At 40.0% G+C, this 24959-nt stretch overlaps 1 protein-coding gene across 3 annotated transcripts in view; it reads left to right on the forward strand.

Moving 5' to 3' along the window:
- Nucleotides 1-24959, forward strand: part of Atg4a (autophagy related 4A cysteine peptidase) — a 51903-nt gene that overhangs the window by 23537 nt on the left and 3407 nt on the right. For 2 of the 3 annotated variants that reach the window (XM_046420831.2, XM_058571622.1), the window contains 10 exons: nt 8002-8112; nt 10734-10805; nt 12605-12703; nt 15276-15377; nt 15559-15631; nt 18675-18754; nt 19371-19558; nt 19680-19758; nt 23505-23650; nt 24774-24830. In XM_046420831.2, coding sequence (XP_046276787.1) covers nt 8002-8112; nt 10734-10805; nt 12605-12703; nt 15276-15377; nt 15559-15631; nt 18675-18754; nt 19371-19558; nt 19680-19758; nt 23505-23650; nt 24774-24830 — 1007 coding nt within the window. The remainder of the gene's footprint in view (nt 1-8001; nt 8113-10733; nt 10806-12604; nt 12704-15275; nt 15378-15558; nt 15632-18674; nt 18755-19370; nt 19559-19679; nt 19759-23504; nt 23651-24773; nt 24831-24959) is intronic. The other variant, XM_058571621.1, reaches the window with a different exon arrangement.

The following is a 24959-nucleotide window of genomic DNA, read 5'->3' on the forward strand; positions in this document are numbered from 1 at the left end:
GATGGAGAGTCTGAGGCCCAAAGAAGTACAATAGGTTCTCCAAGATCACATAGCAAGTTAACTGGCAGGCTGAGACTAGAACTTACATTTTGGAGTTCCTAGCATAGAGCAATTTCCAACAGGAGTGGAAGGTGTTTCCTTTTCTTTCTTTTCCTTACCATACTGGGTGTTAGAGAAAATCAGTTGATACACTATTCATTGAGACTAAATATTGTCAGTTTCTTGATTCCTCCATGAGCCATGAGTTCACTATTGAGTATCAGTGCTTTTTAGTTTTGTTTCAGTATCCAAAATCAAGGATACAATACCATGGAGGCTAATTTTCAACCCACTCATTGAGTTGGTAATGGCACTAATGTGAAACTGTCCTCCTTGGGGCTACAACTATGTTTTCCATCAATCACTCAGTGACAAGAGAGTAGCAGGTTCAGGTTGAATCTTAAAAACAATAAAACTTGTTGATAAAGAGTCAAGATGATTCTCACTTCAGTTGTGAATGAGGTTCCTCAAGTCTTTTTAAATTGTATAGCCAATCAAATAGTTTTCCCCATCCATACACCTAGTGTACTACCCTCTCTGTATGTCTTATCAACAAAGATGATAGCAGCAACTTTTTTTAATCAGAGGAATTTAATACTCCTCTCAAATCTAATCTCTCTCACTTTTTCTTTGAAAAGTACATCTTTAAAAAAAAGTAGTTATCAAAAGCAAAATGAGTCACCAATTTGGAGGTGCTATGGTTGATGTGTCACACATTTCTGACCAGTTTGTTCTTGGAAGTCCATTTCCCCATGGATATTTCCAAGTGCATTTCTCAGTCAGTAGACAGCAGGCAGCAATTTGTCTCTAAGTGGAAACAACAACAGCAGCAACAACAAAAATACAATTGACAAGGCAACAAGATTTTCAAAAGCATCGCTTTGAAGAAAGCACAGAAATAGCTCAGTTTTACATTACATTTGTCAATGGGCTAAGCATTGCTTACATCAGTGGTATAAATTGACCGAGACTTCTGAGAAATATCATATTTTATGGAGCCAAGTTATCTACAGCCCAATTAATTTTTCTAACTGAAAGCCAAAGGGTACTAAGTATACTGGTAATTTTTTTTTCTTATTTGTCCTGAAATTTATCAGGTATAGCTTCCTTTGCTCAACCACTGCCTGCACTCATCATGTTAAACAGAATCTCTTAAATTTCTCTCTACTTGAATGATACTCTTTGGTTAATAATCCCTAGTGTGGTTGCTGGGCATGGTGACATATGCCTATAATCCAAGTTCCTGGGGAGGGTGAGGCAGGAGGATTACAAGTTCAAGGCAAGCCTCAGCAATTTAGCAAAACTTTAAACAACTTAACAAGAGCCTGAATTAAAATTTTAAAAAAATTACATTGAAACTTGGTCTAAATGTACAGGGGATGTGGCTATGTATACTGGGGAAGTGGCTCTGTGGGAAAGTGCCCTTGGGTTCAATCCCCAGTACAAAAAATTATTTCCTAATATAAGTCTAAAAACACTGTTCTATTAGAGAATCAGAATTTATACTAGTCTGTAGAGAAACCATTCATGTCTTCTGCGTTATTTGACAATCTAGCATTGCAGGGGCTTGGCTTGCTAGGTAAATTCAAGGAAATTTGCAATTTTGAATAGGAAAAATCCACTTGAAAGGCTAAGAATTGTCATCCAATCTTCTATTTTCTCAGTTCTTGGTTGTCAGAAAGGTAGGACACAGGAAGGAAGATGAATGAAATGGGGCAGGGCCTATGCACAGATGAGCAGAGGCTGAGAAAGAACAGGGCAGTAGGTGAACCCTGGAGGAAGGAGATGAAGGCACATTCTAGGCTGTGACAGAGCTTTGGCCTTCTGGATTTTCTTGTGCCTTCTTAAGCCCTGCTAACCAACCTGCTATCCACCAATGCTTCTCTTCAAAATCCCTGTGTAGGCCAACTTCCCTTTCACTTGTTTCCAAACCTCTCCACTCTTTGTTAACCAAATCCACCAGTCCAACATGTTCTGGATCAATCAAGCTTATTTTTCCTCTGCTTAACCCCATATTTTTTTTTCTGCCAACATCTCATCACTCACACATGAAAACTGCAAGTTATTTTTGACTTTCTCTCTCACTCTCCCGTGCCCCACTCCATACCTAAGTTGCTTGCCAAGTTCTTTTGGTGTTTCCTCAACCGGGAATTTCCTCCCTTCCCCCTTGCCATTTCTATTTTATTGCAAGCAAAGCTCAGCTCTGATGCTACCTTTTCTAAGTTGGGGAAAGCCTGTTTACTCCCAGTTGGAATTCTATTTTTCTTTTCCTCCCCTGCCTTCCACATCACTTGTCTTTCACTTACCCATTGTTAATTGTTTCTGGAACACTTTCCTACTAGATGAAATGCTTTTGGAGGATAGAGGCTATATCTCATTTATGTTTTATTTTCCATGCTTAGCCTATAAGTAGGTACTTTGTAAAGTTTATGCAATGGAATATGAATGAATACTCAGCCATTACCATACATATTCATCCTTACAGATGTTTTCTTATGTTTTTGAAGATGTGACCTGACAGTATGTTAAATATGTAGGTATTGCTGAGAAGGCTGTTTTGGAACTAGCAGTATCCTGGCAAAAGCTGTTAGAATGGGTGACCTACTGGGAAGTTAGCCCATATCTCAAGCCCCTCCTGGCCTTAGATTTTCTGATCTTTTTGATTCTACTTTAGAGAATTTGTGGTGTTTCTTTTTTTAGCACAAGCTTCACAGAATCTAAAAGCCTTGATGTACAAGTGTCTTTGTTAAGCTGTAACCAGAAAAAAAAAAATGTTTTCAAAGCAATTTTGTCATTTACTTGGGATTTCCAAAATAACCCTTAGAAATGTAGCCAATCACTAGAAAAAGTAAGAAATCAGCAAAAATAGCAGAGCAAAGACCTCTGAAAATTGTCTTCATAATAGCAATGAAAAAACTGACAGCAATTGTCAGAATCAACTTTTTCAGAACTCTGGAAATGAACTAAAGGCTTGCAGCAATTCCGGGAATATTTATCCATGAAGACTGACAAAATGTTTGTAAGAGTAAACTTTGTGGTGTTTTCACTTGCCTTATTCCAAATTCTTGCTAATGTTGTTCTGCAGTAGCTTTCAAAATCAACAGAGTATCATCACAGGGAAATGCAGCACCCTAGCAGCCACCAAAAGAGACAAGATGGGGTTGGAGTTCCTTTAAAGTTTCATTTCTAGAGAATTCTATCTGTCTGGTGGTAACCTGGAAGATGCTACTTACAAGACAGTATTTATTTGACCTGCCTTGAGGCGCAGAAACTCTTCTACCAGCATCTTTAAAAACAAACACCATTAAAGACAATCAATTAAATTCTAAGCTGCCTAAAGCAGTAGATAGTATTTCCAACTAACCAAAAAAAAAAAAAATTAAAAGGAAAAACTGGGGAATAAGATTCCTTGAAGCTGTAAAAATCAGGGGCATATTTTTAGGAATCTCAACTGAAGGGAAAGCAAGGAATGAGAGACGGGTGAGTGAGAAATGAAAGAGACCAAGCGGAGATACACACAAGAGTTTATTTGTCAGAGCTGACAAATAAAGGCCATATTTCTGTAGGAGAGAGAGGCAAAACAGGCTTGAGTTCTGGGACTTTTATGGGAGAGGCTCAGGAATCACAGCGGGGTGAGTGGGTCCTAATGGGGGTGGTTAAGGGTTGGGTTGGTATGAGGGCCTTTCTCAGAAACACCCTTGGGGAAAAAGTGAAACTTTTTCCTTAAAATGGTGGCTATCACTTAAGATGGCCATCCAGATGCTAAGCAAGGACCTTATATCAACCACATGTGTTCATAAGGCTGTATGCATACCCAGAGCTGTGTGCATGCTCAAAAAAGACCTGAATAGAACCTAAACACTCACTCTAGCTGATCTTGAGTTCTATGCTTGCCTGGCTGGGAGTTTAAGACATGCCTCAACATGTACATAGAGCCTTTTGACCAAGACTGGTAGACCTTTTTCTTTTAGTTGTAGATGGCCACAGTTTTATTTATTTATTTATGTGGTGCTGAGGATATAATCCAATCCAGTGCCTCCCACATGCTAGGCAAGTGTTCTACCACTGAGCTACAAACCCAGTCCTGAGACTGGTAGACTTTTTGGTCTTAGGAGTTTAAGGAAAGCTTTGTGCTATTATTAACTGGCCACTAAGCTAGCCCAACAGAACCTTCAATATAACAATTAAAGCAAAATGGAACAGGTTGCAGCCTATTGTCCCTCAGGCCTTAGAGCAGTTATTTCTTGGTCCACCAAGCTGCATATTCTCTGACTATAGTGTCTCCACCTCTTTAAACAGGCTGACAGGCAGGGAACTGATATCAGGTCAATATCTGGTTTGTTAACTTTTAAAGGCAAGACAAATGTAGTTTGTGAAAGAAATTTTTTTATGAAAAGTATTGCTGTTAGTCACAAGTACTTTTGTTGGAAATTAGATTTTACTTCTATACCTCAAACACTTCCCAGATTTCTTTGTTATCTAAGTCCTTGTAGAGGACCTATTCTTCTTTTTTCCCCAAATCCCCTTATATATAACTTCCCCATCACTGCTCTTTGCTTCTTCTGTTCTGTTAATGTCATTTTCTGTTATAGTTTTCATTTGTTCCATGCATGTAGCTTTGACTCAGGGCTGGCGATGGCTGGACACCCTGCATTCTGTCCATCTATCTTGTAAGAGAAGAGTCAAGAAGAATAGAGATTGTAATGACCTTATTGCTAGCCTAGCTGGGCCTGGGAGGGTGTGAAGAGCCAGAGTCAAATTCTTTGGCTACCATTTTGCTCAGAGCCATCCCAAATGAAGCAGGGCAGTTGTCACAGACTTTAAAGGGCTGTACTAATTTGACCAGATAGCTGGGCAATGAGTCACTGGGACAGGGTTGGCCATAGAGAATTTTTTTTTTGGCCAGTACTAAAAAAAGACCTAAGGCTTATATGCATACATGCTGTACATTGATCCAATGCCACCCTTCCTCACTCCTTCCAGGGTGCAAGAGAGTGTGCCCTTTTCCCACAGTTCTCTCAAGCAACTAATTTTCTGATTTTTGTTTTCTTTCTAGGCTGTAGTGGGTGTTCATTTTCACCTGATTTCTCCTGCCTGTGAGGGATAGAGGGTGGAGTCCAGAGTTACACAGTGTGATTTACCCCGCCTCAGTCCACAACCTCCTGGGGATGGCCTGACCTGAATGATCATTTTTAGCCTGGTATTTCCTGAGTGTGGGCCAGAGGCTGAGGCCAGCAGCAGAGAGGCTAAGAGGGCACAGGTTCCCTGGCAGATTTGGTGGTGATGAGTTTTCACTGGGGAACAAAATGGTGGTTTGATTTCTAACTTCTTTAGGTTTGAAACCCTGCAGAGACTATAATCTTTAATAATTAAAACATACTGAGGACAAAAGCTATTTAAATCTCTAAAAGACTGGAATTTGGTAATGTTTCAAGAAAGGAAGTACCCCAGGCTAGCTGTTTCTAAAAGTGCTTTACAGATTATAACTTCAATTTCCAATTGGGGTATTTTGAGCAGATAAACCTGTTTTCCTGATCAGAATAGGCTTGCTTTATATTTAGGAACATTTATTTCTGTGAAGACAGCATGCTTCTGCCTTTGAAAACAAAATCAAAACAATTTGTCCTTTCAAATGAATTAAACATATCTTACTATGCCATTTGCACAGGAAACTACGTCTGTAGGACTCTTAGGGACTACTTGGGAGTGTCCCTGAAGCTACTTACATCTGCACAAAGGGACCTGTACTCTCTTTCTCTCTGAGCTCCCTGCCTCAATAAAACTCAGGAAGCTGCTGGGAGTGGTGGTGTACGCCTGTAATCCCAGTGGCTCCAGAGGCTGAAGCAGGAGGATCACGAGTTCAAAGCCAGCCTCAGCAATGGCAAGGCACTAAGCAACTCAGTGAAACCCTATCTCTAAATAAAATACAAAATAGGGCTGGGAATGTGGTTCAGTGGTTGAGTGCCCCTGAGTTTAATCCCTGGTACCGAAAGAAAAAAAAAAGTCAGGGAGCCTCCAAGAATCAAGAGAAGGTGTGTGTTGAGTATCTTAGCTTTGAACTTGAAATATATTTCCTTATACAAATAGCACTATAAAGTATGCATATCCTATAAATTTATTTTTTCTGGTTACAAATTAAAATAGATTTTAGTGGACTGGCTTAGAAATTTATTTAGTATATAGAATATTATTTTCTTAGAAAATTACAAAGAATTTGGAGATAGCATCCCTTCATGTGTCTGTCTTGAGTTTTGTTTTGTTTTGTAGACCTGTTCCTCATGGGTAAATTTGAATTTTAACTTCTCTCATGTTACATGTCATAAGTTCTGAAAGTGTGGCCTATAAACTAATAAAGTTTAGTTTTATTTTATTTGGTTACTGTATCTTGAGAGATAACCATTGTGGTATAAAATAGGAAAAACCAGACTGTTTTTTGATATGCCCACATTCAACACTCAACACTTCTGACACCAGATTGGTGTGTGGGGAGGTGTCCTCACATACCAAGAAATTCTCTAGCAGATACCAAGAAGACATCCCATAATTTAATTTAGTTCTGACGGTATCTACCTGGAGTCAGTGTTCCATAGATTAAAGGCACAGTGCCACAAAAACTGCTCCCAATTCAGATGCCAGTTACAAGTCCCATCCTAGGTTGTGACCTGTGCTCTTGACTGTCCGGCTATACATTGGGGTTCCTACTACCCCTCCCTCGGGTTTGATAATGTGTGAGGATAGCTCACAGAAATCAGGGAATCACTTTACTTATATTCATTTATTCATTATAAAGAATATTGGAAAGGATGCAGATGAATAGCCAGATAAAAGAGATGCAGAGGGCAAGAAAAGGGAGAAGAGGTGTGGAGCTTCTCTGCTCTCTCCAGGAATACTAACCTTCCAGGCACCTGCACATGTTCAGCAACCCAAAAGCTCTCCCAACCCTAGAGTGCAGGGATTTTTATGGAGGCTTCATCATGTAGGTGTGGTGTTTTTTTTTTCCTCAATCTCCAGCCTCTCCTTCCTTGAGGGTGGTGATGTGTTGAAGCTCTTAAGCTTCTAATTATTGCTTGGGTCTTTCTGGTCCCAAGCCCCCCTCGAAGAGCCCACCAAGAGTAACCCTATTAGAATTTAAAAAAAGAATGCTCCTATCACCCATGGAATTTTGAGTGATTAGAAGTTTTGTGTCTGGATCTGGGGTCAGAGACCAAGTATCAGAACAGAAGATGCACCTGGCATCCTCAGCATTCAAGAAATTACAAATGTTTTTAGGAGCTCTGTGCCAGAAAATAGGGACAGAGACTAAGTATATATTTCACATTATATCACAATATCACACTAGACATTGTGAATCCCAAGAACAAGTTATATTTATTATCAGCATCAAGAGCCTTCTTTGCAGAAGCCATATGTGAATAAAATGGGAAATAAAAATACTGTAAAAACATCTGGTCTTTCAGCTAAAATATTCCCATTTTTACAGTTATACAATCTTCCAGGGCTTATCATAGCTTCCTTTAAGCCACTGGCCACTAGAAACCTTACCATATAAACATTGTGATACCCCCTGTGATGTGAGTAGTAATGAGATACACAGGTATTATTGTTTCACCTTGATACACTCCTGCTAGGAGAAGTTTGCTAAGTGGCTATTTACAAAGAAGGCCACATGGTGGACAAAAAAGTTTTAAAGCAACTGTGGCCAATTTTTTTTAGAATTTTGTTTTAAATGGGATTGTGAGAAAGAAATGGTCAAAAAAAGGAGAGAGAGATGTAAAGAGAAAACTTTTCAACTAAAGGATTGTGAGGGCTTGTGTCTTTGTTTCTCAAGGGAAAAGATTTGCTTCTATTAGATTCAAGCTGCTGACTCTTCAATTTCAGGGCAAAGGTAATAATCAGCAAACCACTGAAGTAAGGACCTTTTATTAAATTTTGCTTGTGTTTCTTTCTTTCATTTTCTTTCAGTTTTGTCCAAGTGTGAAAACCAGATTACTATTTTCACTGACTACCTAGAAGAATTTCCAGATACAGATGAGCTGGTATGGATCTTGGGGAAGCAGCATCTCCTTAAAACAGGTAAGTTTTGGTAGCATTTGTCTGTGAGAAGCCAACTAAGGTGGGCACCTGAGGTTAAGGACCTATCCTTTTTTACTTCTTGAGTTGACAGAGCATTACCTTCATAAATGTTGATGTTGCTCTGAGGAGGATTTATCATGTAGAGAATGGAATCTAAGCCTCAGGCCCCTTGCTTACCTCACAGGCCCCTTCCAAGGCCCTTAGGCCCTAGCACTGTGTTCATAGGGGTATAGGTTTTATGCAATTTGTAAAAAAAAAATGTATTTTTGTTCTTTTCCTTAAAGGAGAACCCCAAATTATAGAAGTCTTGGGTTTCAAAAACACAGATCTACTGGTATCACTAACCAGTATCTAGTCTTTGGTGACTAGGCTATATATTTCTCATTCATCTCACATCCTTATCTTTTTAGATGAAAACACCAGGGACTTCTAAACAAATCATGACGCTCAGAAATATGAGAATTCTTATGTTTTAGATCTTTTCTGACTAGAACACTGTCTCAGTTTATTCTGGTTTTGCATAGAACGTTTAGCCTCTGCAGTTAGATGGAAAGGGAACTTGAATTTCTCTTCCTTACCATCACATTCTTATAGATTGGGAAAGAACTTTTTGCCCTGAAACTGCTAACAACCCAGCACCCAGATAAATCCTGAGTTCAAACGAGGTAGATCTGATATTTTTATCATTCTAAGGAGAGAACCTCTTCAGAGGCCCTTAGAATGAGGTAAGGAACAGGAAGAAGCTGATCAAAAGACAGGAGAGGAGGCAGGCCTTGCCCCTTCTCTTGAGTCTGGCTTCCTGGAGCTAGTAATTAGGATACTTTGCATATTCAGATTCTTCTCCTAATTCAGGTAAGTCACTTTGTCTTTCTAGATCTTAACTTCCTTCCCTAGTATTTAAAATGAGGGGATTGGAGAGGACATTTTCTACTTCTGCTATCCATCATAGCAGGTATACCCAGGTTGCCAAATAGGCCCATATTCAAATAAAATACTGGGAAATGTCTTTCAAAGTGAAAGTATCATTAAAATGTTTGCACAGCCTTCCACCATAAAGCCAAGCTAGAAGGCATAGGGACTGCTGAGGCAAGAGCAAGTGGGGTCAATGTTTGAGAGGCAGGTATAAAATAACATTTGGCACTGGCTTACTGCATACCAGGCACCCTCTAAGCACTTTACCTATATTATCTTGTTGAATACTCACAATTCAACAAATATTATAATTCTCCCCATTTTATAGATGAGGAAATGGAAACTCATAAAGGTTAAGTAACAAGGCCACACAGCTGATAAGCAGCAGAATCGGGATTCAAACCCAGCTAGAGTATGACTCCAGAAATCTTAGGTTTTTTTTTTTTTTTTAACCATTATACATCTGCATCACAAAATGTGATAGGCACTGGGGGCATGAAGGGGAAGGAAAATCCAGAAAGCTCAACTTTCTGATTTGCTTAAAGGAAAGGAAGGAGAGAAAATAGAAAATATTGGCAAAAATTGAATTTCCTTTTTTTTTTTTTCTGTACTAGGGATTAAACCACCAATACAGCAAATGTAAAGAGAAAACCTTTCAACTAAAGGATTGTGAGAGATTGTGTCTTTGTTTCTCAAGGGAAAGGATTTGCTTCTATTATATTCGAGCTGCTGACTTTTCAGTTTCAGGGCAAAGGTGTTCTCTATCACTAAGTTACATACCCAGCCCTTTTTATTTATTTTGACACAGGATCTCCTAACTTGCTGAGACTGGCCTCAAACTTGCAATCCTCTTGCTTCAGCCTCCCAAGTAGATGGGATTACAGGCATATGCCACTGTGCCTGATTCCTTTTTTCTTCTAAAGTGCAACAACTGTATAAATTATATACAGAATGCAAATATGAATGTGTTGTTGAAAAGAGGGAGAGAGATGACTAAGAAAGACAAAACCACATCTAAGTATAGGTGGAAATGAGGAAGCCATATCTATGGCCATGGAAGTAAATTCACATCATAAAATGCAAGAAAGCATGCTTTGAAAAAATACACAAAAATATTGGTGATGTTATATATTCATTTAGATTATGAATACCAGTTTCATTAGGCACTACAGATAAATTTCTCACACACTTAATTTGTTTATCAGGGACAATTCCTTTTCTGTTAAATGAATGCACTTATACATATACATGCACACACACACACAAACACATGCATTCATACACAAACATACAATCCCTTAGTTTTAGGTAATAGATTGTGGGCACTGATGAGAGATCCATATAACCACTATCATTCAGGCTGGGGATGATTGCCTTATTAGTGGACTATCTCAGATCCTTACATTTCCTATTCATTGTCTTTTGGCCATGACCTCAGTATTAATACCTGGGAAGACTATGTAGCTGAATGAGGAAGAGACAGGAACTGTGCAGCGTCATTGAATCAATTAGTAGAGTAGCTGTGGTGAGGAGAAATATTGAAATTATTTGACTAAAATGAGATTGGGTTTCCTATTAATTTCCCTAGCCCCATAACAATGGAATTGAATAGTTATTTGAAAATAAGTTTTGCTTCTGGCTTAGAAGTCAAATGCAGAATTTTTAGATGGGATATGGTGATTTAATTTTAATTTCACATTTAATTACAGAAAAATCTAAGCTGTTGTCTGATATAAGTGCTCGTCTATGGTTTACATACAGAAGGAAATTTTCACCAATTGGTAGGTATACCATTTGTTATACTGTGCTTTCTTCCTTTTAGATAGTTTGTCTGAGGTTATCAGTGACTTCACAGAAACCTCAGAATTCACAGCTCACTATGGCAAAGAATTTGATTTAGGGAGGTTGGAAGGTCTCACATTTTATCCAAATAGTTCATTGCTGAAATACCCCATCACATATGGTTCCACAGTATTAACATGTTATGGCAGTATACTTTTGACCCTACTGCCAAGTGTTCTGGCACCAGATGGCATTACTTGTTTTACTTTTGAGAGTAAGGAAAAAAATAACATAAGCTTTTATTTTGGGTAACATCAATTAAATGATAGTCTACTGCTTTGTAGAACTACTTGATTATTAAGGACAATTTGTATCTTGAAGGGAAGAAAATCATTCCTTTGATTTTTTTTTCTTATTAAATGAAAGCACCTTGATATTGGGGGAAGAATTAGAGTAGATTTTCTTAGAACTAATTCTAATCCATTTCTAACTACCATTTAAAAAAAGACCATTCTAAAAGCTAATAAGTATGCTCCTTTTGAGAGGATTTGTAAAATGTTTGCAAGCTGGGTAGCTACTTCCTAATACAGACCTATAGGAAAAGGGCCTATAAATGGTAGAAGGTACTCTCCTAAGAAGAAACCTGACCAATTTTGACACAGGAATGGACCATGTAATTGAAATGAAATCAACCTTTCTGTAAAGGAACAAATATGAAGTCTACATAGACATTTTCTTTGCTCTTCACAAAAAGTCCTCCGAGCAGTAACAGAAAAAAAAAATCTAGAATACCCAGTGTTTCCAAACTGTTAACTTTCTCTGGGTGAGTAGGTCTTTGCAAGTCTGAAAGGCATTTCCAATTCAGTCTGACAATGTTTTGGGAATAGACAATTTATTCTTTATGTGGATCCCATTGCACCTTTTTCATACTACTCTGGCCTATAATTCCAGCATTAGCGAGAGCAAAGGACTTCCCTTCCAACTCACAAATTGTCTTACTTCTCCCTATTACACTTTAGCAAATTTCTTTCAGTCCTTACAACAAAAGGAAACCTTGGCCTACTTGTTTTATTATTTTATATTATGACTATTCTCATAACATCAAGTGTTTGTATCATCCTGCATGGGTTCTAGCACACATTCATTTAAGTCTCACGACACCTATAGAGTATGTACACAGAGTATGTACTATTATCCCCAGTCTATAAATGAGACTTGGATATATAACTAGACTGGTCTTCTAATGCCTAATCTAGGGCTCTTTCCTCTATATTAAATTGTCTTTGTTGTTGAGATCTTCATAATATTTATTTATAACAATTAAGAGCCTTCCGAATCTCATGGGCCATTTTGATGACTACCTCTCATAGTATTTGTTCTTAAACTAAGGCAACACTGGCTTCTCTGAGAAGTTCAGGGCCATGCAAATGAGCTGTGCAGGGCAGTTTGGTCTGGTGAGTGATGACATTGAATGGACTAACTGTTGCTAGTCATACATTTCAGTATAGTCACCTATCAAATTTGCATGCATACCTAGATGTCTCCAAGCAGAAAATCCAAAGGGCAGGTTTAGTTCATTTGTTTGTTTTGTCTTTGGCCACAGAACCCATTTTGATTGATTCACCATTGTCATTTCAATTTCCAACCCTGTACCCAAATCCTGTTTGATCCCACTATATCTCTTGCCTCTGTTTTCAAAGAATGCCTGTCTTGTGTGAGTCCCAGATATGCTGATGCCTCAGGAAAGGGCAATTTAAGGAACTCATTCATAAGTCACGCTCATCTATCTTGCCAACAGGGGGAACGGGCCCATCATCAGATGCTGGCTGGGGATGTATGCTGCGCTGTGGACAGATGATGCTGGCTCAAGCCCTTATCTGTAGACACTTAGGAAGGGGTGAGTTCCATTTGTTCTATAAACTGCTTCAGAGATCTCTGTAGTATCACTTGCTGCTATTGGTTTAACATTAATACTCAGCTTTAGGAACACTCAGTAACAAAGCTGCAGGCTCTAAAATTGCTCTCTGCAAACTCAAGAGGTGGGGCTGACAAGTGAATGAGGTCCTTCATAAGAAGGAAACAGCTGGCATTTCCTTGTGACTCATCAAGCCAGAGGGTTATCTTCCTGGGACAGAATTGAGCATTGAGGCAGGTGTGTCATTTGGAGTTTCCATCTTTGCTGTTGTTTAAAAATACCAGATAACAAAGGGAGCAGGAAGAAGGGTGTGGTGGTAAGTCTGTTTCTTGACCTCATTTAAAATACCCATCTGATGAAGGATGTAAGTGACCTAAAGGAAGTGCCTAATGAGCGAGCTGGTGCTATTTTCATTTTTGGTTCACTGAGGATGTCCATTTGATGATGAAGGAATCCTTAAATTAGCTTCCTCAGGAGCAAGCTTCATTAATTAAGAACCTTCGGGTAGGGGCTGGGGATGTGGCTCAAGCGGTAGCGCGCTTGCCTGGCATGCGTACGGCCCAGGTTCGATCCTCAGCACCACATACAGACAAAGATGTTGTGTCCGCCAAATACTAAAAAATAAATATTAAAAAATTCTCTCTCTCCCTCTCTCTCTCACTCTTTCTTTAAAAAAAAAAAAAAAAAGAACCTTCGGGTAACCATTGTTGGAACTCTTGAGTCTTGCTATTTTAAAGACATTGTGTGTGCTTCCCTGTGGGCATCTGGAGGATGACTCTGGCTGGATGCCAGTTCAGGCACTTGGGTGAAAGTCCATTTAGACTTTGGGAAGAGAGAGAGTGAAAGGACATTTTGGATGAGATTGGGCTGCTGAATTCATTGGCTGTTGCTAATTGAGGTATGGAAACATCGCTCCTGTTCCCCACCTATACAAGCTCAAAGATCCTGCTACAGTTTTCAGAGAGGATCAGCGAAGGGCTGGGGAGGATTTTAGGCATATTGCCATTTTTTCAGGCTTTAGGACATCCTGTGTCACTGATAGTATCATAATTTCTATTTTACAGATGAGGAAACAGGCTCATGGAGGTGAGGTGATTTGCTCAAGGTCAAACAGGAAGGGACCATACATAGATGGGGGATAGAATGCAGATCTTCTGACTCCTTGTACAGTGATTTCTCTACTGTACACATATTCTTGATACAGATCACTTCTTATTATTTAAGTTTTTCTCACTTATAAAACACTTTGAGATAATTTTTTCAATTTTGGAAATGGGGAGCAGCCACAGTCAGCAGTCTCAATCATTGCAATATAAAAGCAAGTAGTAGGAAACATTTGGAAAGCAACCTTGTAGTTAAGGTGAATTAAAAGATGTAATTTTGTAAAGAAGTCTTTTGGATTGATTCCTCTTCAGTCACTTTAAAATGGAGAAGCAGTGTTCACTTAGCACTGTCATCAGCAAATATTTAATGGTACTTAGCAGCTAGCTAATCAGGATTTCCCCAGATTTGGACAATTCAGTAGCTCATGAAAAAAAGTTGGATGTGGTTCACCTTTTGAAGGATGTGCTGGATCTGAAGTTTAAGACTTTGGTTTTAGAAACATCAGAAGCAAAAGGGAACTGAAGAGTCTAAAGATAATGGCCTTTGGCTTCAAGTGCATTTTAGCCATGAATTCAGGCTCTCTCTAAAACCTCAGGAGACAAATTTATGTCTTGGACATAAACTAAGCCTCAGAAATCTGTCCCATTAGACAGAATTTCTAGAACGGAGAGAATGGGAGTAGTGCATCCTGTCCATAGCTTTGATTAAATAGCATTTCTGCAATTGTCATCAGTAAGTTCTAAGTGGCCTATGTAGGATTTGGGGGACTGTTCCTAAGGCACAGATGGAATCCCTACATCTGCAGTGATTTTGGCTTTGGTCTTACGAAAGCCTCAAACACCTGATAGCAAAGGTATTTTTTTTTCAAAGCTCAGCCCGGACTTTTCAAAAGGTGTTGTAAAAATGGAAGCATGCAAATTTTAAAAAATTTCCTTAGCTGTGAATTATGTATCTTTCCCTGTAAACTGCTATATGTCAGAATAGACCCCATCTCTAGCCTTCTGTGAGACCCTTTTGGTGATGCTGCCAGAATGTAAGGGAAAAGCTATTGCTGTTCATTTGAAGCTGAGATATTATGGCATCTGGGTTATACAGGGATACACTGCCAATTTTTTGTTGACTTCCTATTTACAATAGCTGGCCAGAAAGACCTTTGGTAATACCATTTTTATATAATATCTTTCTAGCTCCAGTCCTTGAATTAAGTCAAATCCTTGGTCAACTACTTATTTGGCTTTTGCTTTATATCCACTGAGTCTTTGAAAAGTAGTCAGTTTTCAGATGACTTTATCATCCAGATGAAAGATACTTAGGAATATTCTAACTCCATCATTCCTGTCTTCTAGATGTTATACCTTTATTTTCCTTCTACTTTGTAGTTACAATAGGAGTGCTTAGAGGTAAAAAACAGTTACAATAATGATTTCAGCTCTTTTTTTTCCTTCAAAAGACTGGAACTGGGAGAAACAAAAAGAACAACCCAAAGAATACCAACGGATTCTACAGTGCTTCTTAGATAGAAAAGACTGTTGCTATTCTATCCATCAAATGGGTAAGATCCTTAATTAGTGGTTTGAAAGGAATACCTATACCTGATCTTTTTCTTTTTCTGCCTTATATAAGTGACTCTTCTAAGTTGTCCATCTGCTTAATTATTTATGCAAACATTTAGGAGTTTGTGGCTCATTGGAAGATATTTTGCTAACATGTCAATTTTTTCCACATAAAAACAGCACAAATGGGTGTAGGAGAAGGGAAATCAATTGGCGAATGGTTTGGACCAAACACAGTTGCACAGGTGTTAAAGTAAGTAAAAGAGTCTAGCATTTGCCTATTCTACCATTTCCTTTGCTTCCCCCCTCCAGCCAACTAAACTTTCCATCAACCTATTTTGCTTAGACAGTTCTTTGAAATGTATACGTGTGGACCTCTATCTTGGCTTAACAGAGTTGTATCTACTGTATCAGTACATGTGGCTTTACCCCAGGATTTATCCAGTAGCTCATCCTACAGATTGATGTGCTTGTGCCAGGGAGTTATTAGCCTGGGGGTCCTTTGAAGTGAAAAGGATTAAGTAGTAGAGGCTTAGCCAGTCTAAGCAAGAAATGGACCCCCCCCCTAGTTTAAAAATCCATTAATTAATTCATTTAACATTTACTGGTGCCTTTCTTATGTTAAGTGCTGAAATTTGAACTAGCGGAACTCACCACCTATTGAAGGAGAGGGAACCCCTAGGGTTTGTCTTGGAATTCCTCACCCGTTTGTCATCTCTTAGCTGACTCAAGGTAGCCCAGTGTGGTACTTTTTGCAGTTATCCTGTTAAATTCCAGAATTTGTCTCCAAATGTAAGAGGAAAGGTCAGGTTCAACTTTTCAGAAGTTAATGGGGCATCTGATGTTCCTATACCGCAGGCCACCTTTCTTCTTGTCCCTCCTTCCTTCCTGACAGTTTGTTAATGAAAACTCAGGGCAGAAGCTAGATTTTTTTTTGTTCACTCTGTAACTCTACAACATAAAACTTCATTGCACACATAAGTACTCAATAAATGCTTGATGAATGAATGAAAATGGCAGCTAGAATTTGGGGCCAGATTTAGGGAGGAGAAGAATGAAACTATCAGGCATCCTTTGATACAGTGTATTTCAGTTCCTGGGCATTATGGCAGGGCCTACTCCATGTAAAGTACAGAAGGGGACCTGTTTCAATTATTAGCAATTAATCCATTACTAAGTAATTAACTAAACTGCTTTGGAAATATGCATGTGTTAGGAGCATTCTGGGCTTTCTGGGGATCGAAGGAAAACTTATAATGTAATTTTCCTAACAGGAAACCACATTTTTGCCTTAATCAAGAGTGTCATTTGGGTATCATTGACTCTGCTGAGCAAGGAACTGGCAGTGTTTCAGGAACTGCTCTAGGAACCCCGGGAAGAAAGTGTAGAAGGTTAGAACTACTATGCTGAGCCTAGAACCTGGCTTGAAATACCTGATTTTTAAGTTACTTCCCTTAGAATTTCCTTCTTTCTTCTGAATTTTGAGATTCCTAACAGTAAACAAACGGAAGCACATAATTTAGCCCACATAATTTATGTGGGCTCTGACTATTGTGGTTGTTGTCATTAACAACATTATGGATGTTCCTGGAATTACTGCCTGATAAACCTGTTGTAAGTTGAAGATATCATGAGTTGAAAGCACATTGAATATATCTAACTTACCGAACATTACAGCTTAGTAATATGGTCCATTGTAGAGTATGGGCTGTTTCCCTTGTGATCCTGTGGCTGACTAGGAGCTGCAGCTCACTGCCACTGCCCACCATTGCGGGAGAGTATCAGATGCACCAGGCATAGTGCTGCATGCCTATAATCCCAGTGACTCAGGAGGCTGAGGCAGGAGGATCACAAGTTTGAAGCTAGGCTCAGCAATTTAGCAAGGCTAGGAGCAACTTAGCAAGACCCTGTCTCAAAACAAAAAAATAAGAGAGGCTGGGGATGTGGCTCAGTGGTTAAGTACCCATGGATTCAATCCCTAGTACTAAAATAATAATAATAATAATAATAACAACAACAACAACAGAGAGTATTGGGTGGTATATCACTAGACTGGGGAAAGATCCTTATACTCAATGTGTATTGCTTTTGCACCACAGTAAATTAAAAAATTTTAGGTCAAACCATCATAAGTTGAGGAATGTCTCATACCATCATCATCATCATTTTTATTATTATGGGGAAATATAATGCATTAAAGTGAATGTAATATGTACAAATATGACATAATGAATCCCACTATTATGTATAATTATAATATACCAATTAAAATAAGTTAAAAAATAAAATGAATGCAATACAGGTGTAATGTTAATTAACTTCTTCCTGGGAGCTGCTTTGGTAGAATGTTTTTTTCTTTTGTCCAATGAGACTGGACTTTACTCACATATCCCAGAAGTAGCCAAGTTAAACATGTCTTTTCTCAAACTGGCAAGGGAAGAAGGTAAGGGGAAAATGGGAAGGGTGATTTACTTCGGCCTCAGCTAATCTCTCCTTTAAAAGGGTTTTCTTAGAAATCTGCCCTGATGTCATGCAGTTTGACACTGTCTCTCTTCAGCCACTGACTAGTAAGGCCCCCACACTTGAGTCATCTGTGGTCTAAGTTTCTTTGAAAAGGGTTCTCAATGTAGCTGGGAAGGAAATAAAAATGCATCTTTCTCTCTCATTCTATCCCCTCCTCTCTCCCCCTTTCTCTCTCTTTCTTTCCTGAGACTCATTATGCATATTATCTATGCTCTCTCTCTCTCTCTCTCTCTCTCTCTCTCTCTCTCTCTATATATATATATATATATATATATATATATATATATATATATATATTTGGTGCTGGGATAGAACCCAGGACCTTGTGCATGCTGTGCAAGTGCTCTACCGCTGACCTACACCCAAGTCATATATATATATATATATATATATATATATATATATATATATATATATATAATGAAAACATTATTTCCTCTTTTTTTAAGACAAGGTGTCAGTCAGAATGTCTTTATTTAAGGAAACAAAATCTCTTGGGATTTAGGGGTCAGATACATAGGTAACTTTTCTTTTTCACTCAGTAGGAGAACCATCGTTTATGAGATAGATGTTTCCATGCTGGGAAGTGGAGTCTTCTTTCTGAGATTCAAATATAGTCCCTAGACATGGAATGTTCCAGAGCTCTTTCAAAGGAGCCAGAGATAACCCAAACACCAGCCTCTCTGGTGACATCAGAAACACTGGGCATAAATTGTACTGCTTCCTACTATTTCCATTTCTCCGATTGTGACTCATTATGTGTTCCTTTGCAGAAAACTTGCTTTATTTGATGAGTGGAATTCCTTGGCTGTTTATGTTTCAATGGATAACACAGTGGTCATTGAAGATATCAGTGAGTTCCCTAGCCTGTTTACCCTCCTGGTTGGTGGGTGATGAGTTTGTTCTTCACTATTTGAAAATCTGGGGTTCTCTGGCCTGTTCTGCCAGGAAAGGGGGCCCTAGAGAAACACAGGGCTCTGCTTCTCTTCCTTTTTAGCCTTCTTAATGGGAGAAAAACATTAGAGGGTTTTGCTGCCTCTCAAAGAAGTATCACTTCCCTTCCCTGCAGGACAACCAAACTCTGTATAATCTGTTAAACTACCAGTAGATGTCTCATGGAGGCCAACCCTTGTCCAAGCCTGTGTACCCTGCCATGGGATTTAGGGAAACCCAAAGACAAAGTCCCTGTCAAGACTTGCAGGCTAGTTGAGAAATGAGATTCTTTCCATGAGCCCCAAATACCTGTACTGAACTAAGCAAGTGCTCATGGGCCAGCAAGAAGATCATGAAGCTAAAGGAATGGCCTAGGCTTCCTATAGGAAGTAGGGCCAGCTGAGCTCTGGTGGCTGGGGCGGGGGCCTTCCAGGCAAGATAGGGAGCATGTGACGTCCCTGTTAGTTTTACCTTTGTAGTATCTCCTAGGGCTAGATACTTCTTACTCATCCAGCTCTCTTGCCTTTTGTTTCTAGAAAAAATGTGCTGTGTCCTACCCTTGAGTGTTGACATAGCTGATGAAAGAATCTCTGATTCTCTGACTGCTTCAAACCACAGTAAAGGCACCTCTGCCTTCAGCCTAACCTGGAAACCCCTGCTGCTCATTGTGCCCCTTCGCCTGGGCATAAACCAAATAAATCCTGTGTATGTAGACGCGTTCAAAGTAAGTTGCTTCTTTCCCCAAGCCCATTGCTTCCTGCCCATCACACCGCCATGTCAGCACAGAGATCCGTGAGCAGCAGTCCACAAGTGAGTTGAGAATCTTGCATTCTCTTTCCCTCTAGGAGTGTTTTAAGATGCCACAGTCTTTAGGGGCATTAGGAGGAAAGCCAAATAACGCCTATTATTTCATAGGATTCTTAGGTAAGAAAGGATGAATCGCAAGTAAGTCACCATGGGTTAGGGGAGGGTATGGGGTGAAGGTGTGCATGGGAGACCAGGCAGTTCCAGTAAGTGGGCCCCCATCTAGCTCAGGGATATTCTGACCTCTGGTCAGCTCCTTCTGGGTTTAGCCTGACCTACAAAGGGTAATGCTGCCTTATGCCTGATGGAAAGCAGGTTCCTTTTCAGTACCTCCATATTTTCCTCTTGATAAGATGGTTTCAGTTTCTCATGGGATTGCCCCAAGGTCACAATATTGCTCCAGAACATCTCTTTCCTGCCTGTGGAGCCCAGGGCAGTGAGGTTTCTGTCCCTTAGCTTTGTTGGTCTCCTTCTTATGGAGGTTCAGGCAATCAGGTTGGGTGGAACATTCTCTGGCTTCCCATGCCCCCATAGCTGGGCTTGCTTATTCAATGTTCAGAGTCATGCCAGGGTGGAAATTAGAGGTGACAAAAATGGAAGTTTCTCTTCCCAATAGTGAGAGCTAAGCCTTAAAACCACTAACCTCCTAATGTGGATCTTAACTGAGCAGCCTGGAATTCCCTGCATAGGTCAACACCTCTGGAGACCTAGGCATCTTCCTTACTATCTGTGGCAAAAGACATTTAAGGCTCTGATCACACAGAATGAGCTAGCCCAGTGCCTCTTAAACGTGAATGTACACAGGTTACTAGTAGAATGCAGAGTCAGTATGTGTGGGGCGGAGCCTAAGATTTACTTTTGTAACTAGGTGGTGCAATGCTGCTAGTCCATAGACCATGGTTTGAGTACTAAGGGCCCAGATACCCAGTTAGTGCTGAAGACCATAAGCAGGGAAGCCATACATCCAGGGGAATTTGGCACAGGATGCCTTTGGCTTAGAGAGTGCTTAGAGAGTGCTTAGAGAGTGCTTAGAGAATGGGCTTCAAGGAAGTTATGAAGTTAGATTGGCCACCAGGCAAGGAGAGCTAGAGCAGTTATAAGGGAATGACATGAAGGGTTGTGTATAGGACATGGTGGAGATGGCCTTGATCATCCTCCCCAACCTGTCTCTTCAGAGATTCGGGAAGGTTTGGTGGGATGGCAACAGGCAGACATACCTGATGTTACACATCAGTCCCCTACTTGTTAGCTGCATGACTATAGGAAGAGGATATCAACTTTTTCAGTCTCAGGTTCTTATGTGAAATAAACTAATGCCTGACTCACCATTAGGTCATGTTGCAGTAAAGCCTTCAGAAAAGAGCCAAGCACATAGATAGTATGCTCTTAGTGAAAGGTGGCTTCATCCCAACACCTCGGTTATTCCTGGCTTCCTCTAGAGGGTGGTTGCTAAGCAGCTGCCTCTGCTCTTTCCAATGCTGCCATCTACTGGTAAAGCCTGAGAACTACAGCATAATGGAAAATCTGGAGCCCCTGGTGGCTTTTATTTTTCTAAGTATGAAATCCAGTATTTGGAATTATGTAAGTTTAAGATACTCTCTGTTTCTAAGCTTTTGGGTTCCTGACAAAAAAACATTTTCAAAAATATATAGTCAGCCCTCCATATTTGTGGGTTCCACATATGTGGATTTGACCAACCCGGGGATCAAAAATATTTGGAAAAAAGTTGTGTCTGTACTGAACACATATGGATTTTTTTCTTGTCACTGTTTGCAAAACATCCCCATAGGGTAGAGCCTGTCATTTTCATCTTCTAAGTTATGTAATTAAAAGAGTTATTTCTCAAGGTCACCTAGCTAGAAAGCATTGTGAAGCCAGGATTCCATCCCAGTTGGGTCATCTCTGCCTACCACACTTCATTGCTTCCCTAGTGGCCCCCTGCATGGTGAGAAGCTGGGAAAAGCTCTATGTGGGAGGCCCTGGCCACCTTGGATGAGATTCTGGTTGTCAGGTCTTGCCTGCCTAGAGAGAAGGAATGTTTGTTCTTTGCACTTGGGCATAGGTTGCTACCTGGAGACCCACAGCACTAATGCTTACAGGGCTAACCCTGTCTCTGTAAATGGTTGACTAGCCTACTTCTTCTTCCTGGGCCTCAGTTGAGAACTTAATTCAGTCTTCACATAATTTCTAGAATTATTTTACGATTTTTAGTGTCTTCTCTTATAATTACCATCAGAAAAGAGGCAGCCTGTAAAGCTCTACTACTACTACCACTACTTGTACTACTACTACTACTACTACTACTACTACACACACACACACACACACACACACACACCACCCATGGGGAAAGGTCCTGGGCTTAGTCAGACACATTGTTATTATTCTCAGCACCTTAACTGGCAACACTCTGGTGGCAGAGTTTGGTTATAGCTTAGCTTTGCCTTTCTATCTTCTTGTCTTCAACTTCCTTATCCTCTCACTTTTCTATGGTCTTAGGCTTCCTTCTTTACATCTTGGTTGTTACTCTTTAGTGTGATCTGAGGTTATTTTGATACAATGAATCTCACCTATCTATGGTCTAGAGGATGTGTACCTTGACTTTCATAAAGCAACTCAGCCGGGGATACCATATATTTGTAGGGGAATTCTTTTGATTTGAAGAAAGATACTTCTGTGATCACCTTGTATTTGTATTGTATTATACATATTTCACAGAGGTTAAATCTTTTGGTTCTTATAACATCCTGTGAGGTAACTCATATAGGCCCAATGGCCCCAGTTTAAAAACAAGAAAATTAGCACAGAGTTAAAGGATTTCTCTTTGGTTTACAGTACAGTTAAACTTTTCAACAGACATCAAAAATACATTCTTTACCAATGGAAGAATATAGATGTGCATTCCTGGATGCCATACCAGAAAGGGTATTTGGGACATCCCTCTCCACCCCATTCTTTTGCTGCAGATAGATGTCTCTTATCACCTGAAACAATTGAGGACAGAGACCCAGATGGTGCTCAGGCCTGGACAGTGAGATTAGATGCTGCCTTAGGTACTTTTACCTATTTGACCCGTGCTGATGACCATTAGAGGAACTATTAGGTCAAAGTAGATATTTTATTATCCCAAACTCCTGCCAGGACATTTGAGGGCTAGGTTTTTTCAATGGAATGAATGTAGTTTGGATTTTCTCTTGTATGTAAAGGCCAGGCATCTCCAAGTGAGTTTTCCCGTGAGGTGCATCTGTACTGCTGTTAATGTAGCAAAGATAGTGCTTTCTGGTAGGATTTACTTACTTGCTAACAATGACTAACCTGTTACCAAATCAAGACCTGGAGTTAGCAGTCCTCAGCAGAGTTAGCAATCCCCCTTCAGTCTGGGTAGCATGTCTCTTGAAGGCTAAGGCCTGTTCCCTTACCAGAGGCACTCTCTTAAGCATAGATCTGAGAACTGATGATCTTGAGTGAGATGCTTTCCAAGGCCAAAAGAGGCAGACAGCTCCCTAATGGCTCCTGGACTCAGAGCCTGGTGACTCTACTATCACTTCTTTGCTACTGCTGCTCACAGAGCCTGCCATGTCATCTGTGCTCTCTCATTCCCACCGTTTCCCAAACATGTCGCTTTCCATTTTGGACTTGAACTTGAGGAGATGTAAATGCTAGGGTCAGTCTTCTCATTCAATAATTAGAGCTAGGCACAAGTGGCTTCTTTTAAGCATGCTCACCCTGGCTTCAGGCTTTCTGTCATCCCATTCTCATTGTCACCAAGAAAAGGGTTAGGAGAACCAAGGGGCCTTTTCCTAAGGATAGCAGTGGGGCCATAGCCAGTGGTTATTCAAATGTTAAGCATGTCTCATTCAAAACAGGTGATGAGCTCATCTTTTTGGACCCTCACACAACCCAGACCTTCGTTGACACTGAAGAGAATGGAATGGTTGATGATCAGACTTTCCATTGCCAGCAGCCCCCACAGAGAATGAACATCTTGAACTTGGATCCTTCTGTAGCATTGGTTAGTATCTGAAGGTTGGGGAGGGGGTACAATGCTACCCTGTTACATATTGGTTCCCTGGGAGTTATTTAGGTTGTTAGGTAGCATGGCTCACCACCCCCATGAGAGGCAGCATAATCTAATGGGAAAGGAAAGGACCCCAGAGACAAACTGCTCAAGTTAGAATTCATGCTCTGCTACCTCCTAGCTATAGACCGAGATTTGGACTTTTTAGTCACAAAACGAGGGAAATGATAGTTTCTTCCTTGTAGGGTTATATGAGGTGCAAAGTGCATAAGACACTTAGTAGAGGGCCTGCCACACTGCAAGTATTCTACAAGTGTCCTTATTAGTATTATCACCTTTCGTCCTTTTCCATCAAATTATCACCCATGGGCACAAGGAATAATATAGGTATGGCTGGGGCACACGTCCTGGGAGGACAGTGTCCATTTCTTGATGCATACATGTCAAGAAATTACAGGTTTTCCCTGGAAGCGTGATTGCTGTCATCATGCATTGAAGGGGCATCTGCCTGTGAAGTAGCCAGGGGTTTATAGGCCTGTCTGTTCCCCCTTTAACCCAATCATTAGAACACTAGTGATTAAGAGCTGACAAGTCTGTCTCTTACTATGAACTATTCTTTCACTACTGTGGGATATCTCTGAGGAGGAGAAGGAAACTGCTGGCTCTGTCTATTCTAATAGATCATTCCTTAAAGGCCAAAGCCACCTATTAAGTATTGCCTCTAACTAAAAGTACTATTTGGCTTCTATTTGCTGGTTTAATTGAACATTCTTTAGAATTGTACATATTTGTTCATTTTATGTGATAGAATTAACCCTGTGCTTTGCAGACTGATCTTCAAGTTAAAATATCTCACAGGATGGGTGGAGAGGGACAGGGAAAAGAGAGAGCAAGAGTTAGAGAAGCACAGAGACAGAGTGAGAACAAGCAAATCCCAATGTATGTATCTAAGTGAGGCAATGGGCTAGGAGACAGAGAGGCCCAGCCAATCTTCCTCTCTTGCTGGAAATACACGTGGGCAAGAGGGTGACCCACCTTCTAATTCTCAGCCAATACCTTTATCTTGCAATACAAAGGGCAATGCTAAGTTGTGTTCTTTTGCTTTCCCTCCCCCAAGGGATTTTTCTGCAAAGAAGAAAAAGACTTTGATAACTGGTGTAGTCTTGTTCAAAAGGTAAAGATGTTTGTTTTCTTAGTCTTAAACATGAAAGCTCTTCAGTCTAATTCCTTTTTAAGATTGCTTTTCATACTAACATAGACCTAGTCTGATGTAATTTTATTGTAAGAGAAAGAAACTAAGGAA

The sequence above is a fragment of the Marmota monax genome, unplaced genomic scaffold (genome assembly GCF_021218885.2).
Source record: "Marmota monax isolate L192 unplaced genomic scaffold, Marmota_monax_Labrador192_F-V1.1 WCK01_AAM20220418_F8-fsc00050, whole genome shotgun sequence".
NCBI classification, from domain to species: Eukaryota; Metazoa; Chordata; class Mammalia; order Rodentia; family Sciuridae; genus Marmota; species Marmota monax.